General features: G+C 43.0%; 1 protein-coding gene across 1 annotated transcript in view; it reads left to right on the top strand.

The window, feature by feature from the left end:
- Positions 1-7,216, top strand: part of LOC122983496 (alpha-2-macroglobulin-like) — a 52,830-nt gene that overhangs the window by 14,802 nt on the left and 30,812 nt on the right. Inside the window, exon 13 of the mRNA XM_044353228.1 lies at positions 20-165. Within this exon, the coding sequence (XP_044209163.1) occupies positions 20-165 (146 nt within the window). The remainder of the gene's footprint in view (positions 1-19; positions 166-7,216) is intronic.

The following is a 7,216-nucleotide window of genomic DNA, read 5'->3' as shown; positions in this document are numbered from 1 at the left end:
ATTTTGTTTGCTTTTTCAGTGACTGAGGGGGAAGTGTCCTTTCAGTTGAAAGTGTCTCCGGAGATGGCACCAGAGGTCCAGGTTGTTGCTTATGCTGTCCTCCCCAGTGAGACTATAATAGCCCACAGTGCAAACTTCTCCACAGAGAAATGCTTAAGTCACAAGGTCAGTGCAAAAAGAAGAAGATGATGATGTAGATTTAGATGTAAAATGATATATCAGTGTAGTCTCATGTTTAGGCTTCTACTTTCACAGTGGTTTCATTCAGCTGTGAAAAGCAACAGTATGTGCAAACCCAGGGGTTAAGGTGCAGTCACACAAGCACCAACCTGCAGATGTCTGATCTCCATTTCATTTAAAGCCTGAACAACTGACGAATTCAAGGGCACATTTCCTGTTGTGCTGACTCAACATTCACCTTTTTCAACTATCACCTGCCGATTTGCATGGTCGATCAGTGTATCATTGCAGTGTTCTAGCAGAGTGACATCACCCCATTTAGGGCATTATTACACTGACAGGCTGCAAACCACAGTATCACTCTCAAATGTGATCCCACAGCTCAATATATAGTTACTACCCCCCATTAGAACCAAAACATCAGTCAAGTCAACCAACTCACGTGGAATTATTATTTGAATGTAGAATAACTACAGCGCTGATGTATGGTGTCCAGGCTATGACCTCATCACTCCCCAGAGGGAAGCACCAAGCGAACCAGTGATAATAACTGAAGCAAAGTCTTTCAGTTAGTTCAGGCAGCCAACTTGATTAATCACGGCGGTGTACTTAAATTGTCACTGTTCTGCTCACTCTTTTACTGCATGCCTGTTTCCACATGGCTCACCTGAAAAATATGGTGTCAAATACTGCAACTGCTGTTCATGTAGAATTTCAAAAGCTCCACCTCCACCCTCCTTTGCTCGGTTGGCGCATACAGCAAAAAAAGTTCCTAGCTTCCGAGTTTGCTTCTGTGCTGTGTAGCTTATTGAATATGAACAGCAGTGTTTCTCCCACTGGCCCCACCCGGCCCTTTACATTGTGGCAACGTCACAGATTTTTAAATCGCTTTTCTCAGCTCAAGGAAAGTTTTATAAATATAAAACCTGCATGGATCAAAAATTCACAACAGAAAGAGCCATAATTGAACTTGTTTGCAGTTCAGGGTGTCTTGTCAACAGTTTCATAGAAGTCTCATTTACAATGGTGGCCTATAGGGAAAATGATTTTTAGGCCGCAGGGGTGTTTTTCGCAGCAATACCGCGAGTAACCACTGGGAAAAATTGGCTGTAAAGCTGATTGGCAGCACCCTATCCACCTCTTATAATACATCCATGTCCTGCAGATTCTGAATTTACCTTCCCCTAAGGTGAAGTTAGTATCGTCACTCCCCACTCCCAGCTGTTCCATGAGTTGGCTGAGTGGTGCGGCAGCATGCATGGAGCTAAAGAGTGAGCAGAGTACTGAGGGCTTAAATACACCACCATGATTAAAGTGGTGCATTGGATATATGTTGGAGTGCAGGCTTCAACCCAAGTTGAATGGATTATTATATAAATGGAAATATGTACAGTGATGATATCTCCCATCTAGGCTTGGACCTTGTCACTCCCCACAAGGAGGCACCAAACTCAGCAGGGAGTGGGAAGTGACGATAACAACTTCCCCTTGCACGCCTCATTTCATATCTTTCTTTTGTCAGATGAGAGGCTAATGTAACTGTACCTTAAGAAAGAGAACAGAAAATCATGAGCTACATGGGTTGTCCCTGTATCAGCCAAATCAGCTACAGATTGAATCTAATGACATTTTAAGATAAGTTTGATAAATTTCCATTTACCACTGAGATCCATCATGCCTCCAGACAAACAAATTGGCCTGTTCCTGGACAGAAATCTGAGGGTGAACAATCAGTCCATCATCTTAAAAATAAGAAAATGTGTCTTCTATATACATATTATAATAACTACTGTAGGAGCCATGAATGGATTAATTTTCAAGTTTGAATGAATTGCAAAGTAGTAATTTTTTGTTTTATATTTTGGGTTATTTTGGTTTGTTTATTATTGCATGATCACGGTGATTGATAATCAGGTCACATTGATATGGGCGGTGGTATCCAATAGTTAATATAAGCACCTGTTCACCTGCATGCCGGCTGGTAAGAAAGAGACAGAGGGTGAGTGGGTCGTCGTATTTTTTGTTGACCGCTGTTTTACATCTGATCGCTGTGATTATTTTGAGTATATTTTGTGCACGTTATAATAAGTTGATCCTTTTCATTAATAAAAGTTATTAAACTTATTTTTTGATCTCAGCGAATCTTTTTGGTAGCGTGTCAGACAAACGGCAAACAAGGCCCAACCTCAGCTTCTCAGCGACTTTTACATTGTTGCCAGTAATCGCACCATTTTTGTCAACAAAAAACGGCATTAAGAGAAACATCACCGGATGGCGCATGGGCTCAAGGATCGATTGGAAGGGGATTAAACAAAGCGATCGTCGGGGGTAAATGACTGAAGAAGGCACCGGCTGTCAACTATTACAACTTCAGGAGCCGCAGTCAAAGCCAACCACAGAAGCCAGGTAGGCTTACCGGTGTTTGTACGCATTAAGCTGTGTATTAATGGAAGGAATGCGGCTTGAATATTCACTGCCGTGTGTCCGCTGGGGACAACTGGCTGATTGATTACCGGTTGAGAGGTGGCTCACCCGGAGTGTTGGCATTAACCTGACTGTGGTGCAAAAATAAGGAATCTCTGCTTGGTCTCTTTGAAGTTTCCGCTGTGCTGTTGATGTGGAAATGTTTGCTGGATGAATTGCCTTTCGGTCTGTGGATGTATCCTTAAATGCACAAATAATGTATTGAAAAAGACATCGAAAAGGAACTCAAAAGAGGAAAAATGAGTCAAATAAATGCTGGTGTTGCAAGTTCTCAAATGGAGAGTGGGAAAGAAAAAGCTCAACTCACTGCAAAGGCGTTGGTGAATAAAATTGAAAAGCTTCAACAGGAACGCAAAATGACTGTGAATAAAATTAAAGGGCTCATACCACAAATGAAATCATTCATGAAAAAAAAGGGAAAATGTCTCTCATGTACAACCCCTTTTAAAGAGTTTAATTCAACTTTGTGAAAATGCCAACATGTCACATAGTATGTTGATTCCTTTACTCCCAGAGGATGAACAGAGGAAACAAAATGAATGGTTTTCCAGCATTGTGAATTACAGCAACACACTTAAAGAGCATGTTGAACAGTGGTTGAGTGAACCAGAGGAACTGCTCCACAATGACAGTTGTGTTCAATCTGATCCTGTTGAAATCAATGAAGATGTGTCTTTTCTTCAAATAGCCGATGAACCTCAAGTAATAATGCAGGCTACATCCATAATCATGACAGATGATATACAAGATGATGTAAAGCCAAGTGACAGTGTGTCAAATGTGGGAAGCAGAGTGTCCAGATCACAAAACTCTGCAACAGGAAGAAAGTCTGCTGCTTCTAGTATTTCTTCTGCACGTCTTAAAGCTGAGGCGGACTTGGCAGCTTTAAAGATAAGACAAAATTTATTAAAGGACAAACACGAACTGGAAGAAGAGGAGGAACGGCTACGTAAAAGGAAGGAGTAGCTTCAACTGGATCAGGAAATTGCTACACACATGGCTAAGCTAAATGTGTTCAGATCTCAGAGCATCCTAAGTAGGAAAACCTCTATAACAAAGCAATCGGAAGGAATGAATTCTTATTTGGAAAAAAGACAAGGAAAAACACAAACCCTCAGTGCTGAGGCAAATCCATTTATTCCACAAATGTCACAAAAGGAAATCAAACGTGACCACCTGGATACAGGAGCAAGGCCTGAGGAGAGAAATCCATCTCAGTTCTTTCATTTGAAGCCTATGTCTGTAGGGTGCCATGAACCTTAGCAACATTCAGTGTATCATGATGCTCAAGCAACTACACAGATGCAATATGGAAATGTGTCATATGCAAATATGGGTGCAGAAAATGAAGACCAAAACAACATGCTTGGCATTATGAGGAAGCAAAATGAAATCACTACACTGTTGATACAGCAGCAATGTCTTTCGTGTTTGCCCAAGCGAGATATACCAACTTTTGATGGTGATCCATTAAAATATCATGCATTCATGAAGGCTTTTGAGGATGGTGTGGAAAGGAACACTGCGAGCCACAGTGACCGACTCTATTTCCTGGAGCAGCACACTAAGGGTCATCCAAAAGAGCTTGTTAGAAGCTGCCAGCACATTGATCCAGAGAGGGGATATGTTAAGGCTAAGGCTTTATTACAGGAGCAGTTTGGAAATGAGCAGAAGGTTGCATCTGCATACATGGAAAGGGCTCTTTCATGGCCTCCGAACAAAACTGAAGGTGTGAAATCTCTTCAAGATTACAGCTTTTTCCTCAGAGGCTGCTGTAATGCCATGGAAGAGGTGCAATACTTGCATGAGCTGGACATGCCTGCCAATATGCTGGCCATTATAAGGAAATTGCCTTACACATTTAGGGACATTTGGAGAACTGTAGTCTGTGAACTGCAAGAAAGGCGCAGCCAGAGAGCTACATTCATTGACATCACTAATTTCATTGAGAGACAAGTGAAAATCTTAACTGACCCAGTGTTTGGAAACATACAGGATGCTCCATCGCTGACAACAAACAAAGGTGTAAGCAAGCACAATCCACAATCTCGTTCTGGAATTAAGGGAACTAGTTTTGCTACCACTGTAGCCCCTGTGGGAAACAAAACTCAACCTGGAACCAAAGGGAAGGAACATGTTCAAACTGAAAGGAAGACATGTCTTTGCTGTCGAGGAGGTCACACATTGGATTTGTGTCCTCAGTTGGGGAAAAGAGCACATAAAGAGAAGATTGGCTTCTTGAAGGACAATGGTGTCTGTTTTGGCTGTTTGTGTATTGGACACATCAGCAAAGATTGCAGAAAACAGATTTCCTGTGCAAAATGTGGTCTTAAACATCCAACCATACTTCACATTCCTCCAAAGGAAAAGGAATCTGAGCTAGCTGAGAGGAAAGTAGAGGTGTCAGTGGACAGCACTCTGGTGTCAAGTGGTCTTACTGGGGCTGGTGATCACAATTGTAAACTTCCCATAGTTCCAGTGCAAGTTAAATCCAGAAAGGGGAGCAAAATTGTCACCACCTATGCTTTCTTGGACCAAGGCAGTACAGCAGTATTCTGTACAGAGTCTCTGATGCACAAGCTTTACCTTACAGGGAAGAAGGTACATATTCTTTTACGGACAATGGGCCAAGAGAAAGTTGTGAGCAGTCAAATCGTGTCAGGCCTGGAGGTAGCTGGCTTGAATGAGGAGCACTTCTGTGAACTGCCCAAGGCTTACACACAGGTGTGCATGCCTGTTCACAAGGGGAACATTCCAAGACAGAGTGATCTTCAGAGATGGCCTCATTTAAAACATGTCAATTTGCCTGAGATTGAGGCAGGGATTGAGCTGTTGATAGGGACAAATGTTTCTAAGGCCTTGGAACCATTGCAAGTCATACGCAGTGTTAATAATGGACCCTATGCAATAAGGACAATGCTGGGTTGGACTGTGAACGGACCACTGAAAGGAGACAGTGGAGATGCAATGGACTGTGAGTGAACAACAGAGTGTCAGTTGTGTGTTTGGACGAACTTTGGCAGCAGCAATTTAAGGCAGATTTCCCTGAAAGCAGCATGGATGAACAAATTGGCATGTCAAGAGAAGATCAAAAGTTTATGGAACTGGTCACAAACTCAGCAAAGCAAGTGAATGGCCACTATCAGATCAACTTACCTCTGAGGAAAAGGGACGTTAGCATGCCAAATAATAAGAAAATCATTGAGCAGCGTGCCTTACACCTGAAGAAGAGGCTTCAGAAGGATTCCTCATTTCATGCTGATTATATGGCCTTCATGAATGACCTTGTTGCCAAAGGTTATGCTGAAAGGGTGCCTGAAGAGGATGTGGAATGTAGTGATGGCAAGGTCTGGTATATCCTGCACCATGGCGTCTACCATCCTACAAAAGGAAAGATCAGAGTTGTCTTTGACTGTGGAGCGAGTTTCCAGGGAACATCACTTAATGCTCAACTCCTACAGGGACCAGATCTTACAAGTTCACTGATAGGAGTGGTGACCAGATTCAGGAAAGAACCAGTGGTGATCATAGCAGATGTTGAATCCATGTTTCACCAGGTAAGAGTGCCAGTGGAAGATTTTGATTTGCTGAGGTTCCTCTGGTGGCCTGATGGGGATTTAAATCAAGATCTCGTCGACTTCAGGATGATGGTGCATCTCTTTGGGGCGACGTCATCTCCCAGCTGCGCCAATTTTGCCCTCAGAAAATGTGCAGAGGACAACAAAGAACAGTTCAGCCAGCAAGTGGTGGATAAGGTCCTACATTGCTTCTATGTTGATGACTGTCTTGTGTCAATGGCTTTGGTGGAGGAAGCAGTGTCACTTTATCATGACCTCGTCTCCATCTGTACTAAAGGTGGATTCCAGCTCACAAAGTGGATAAGCAACAAGCGTGATGTTCTGTCTGTGATACCTGAGAGCCACAGAGCTGAGGATATGAAAAGGTTGGACATGGATCAGTATGTGCTACCAGTAGAGAGAGTACTTGGTGTGGAATGGTGTATCCAGTCTGATACTTTTAAGTTTAAGATTGTGATCAAGGACAGACCACTCACCAGGAGAGGGATCCTCTCAACAGTTAGCTCCATCTATGATCCTCTTGGTATCTTGAGTCCTGTTGTCCTGTCAGCGAAGAAGATCTTAAGGAATCTGTGCAGGAGAGCACTTGGCTGGGATGATGTCATACCTGAGTCAGTTGCTCAGGACTGGACAAGTTGGCTAGATGAACTTTGTCATTTGGAGAAATGTAACATCATGAGATGTCTGAAACCACTGGACTTTGGAGAAGTTACTACAGCACAGCTGCATCATTTCTGTGATGCAAGTGAAGAAGGCTATGGAGTAGTGACTTACCTGTTGTCACGAAATGCCCACTCAAGTGCACAGTGCCTTTGTTATGGGAAAGGCTAGGGTAGCTCCACTGAAGTCTGTTACCATCCCCCGAATGGAGCTTATTGCTGCCACCATGGCAAGTCGCATTGATGTCTTGTGGAGGAAAGAGCTGCACATGCATCTTCAGGATTCTGTGTTTTGGACGGACAGTGCTTCTGTGC

Source organism: Thunnus albacares, chromosome 6 (assembly GCF_914725855.1).
Source record: "Thunnus albacares chromosome 6, fThuAlb1.1, whole genome shotgun sequence".
NCBI classification, from domain to species: Eukaryota; Metazoa; Chordata; class Actinopteri; order Scombriformes; family Scombridae; genus Thunnus; species Thunnus albacares.
The sequence above is the reverse complement of the archived record's forward strand: the minus strand, read 5'-3'. Positions and strand labels throughout refer to the sequence as shown.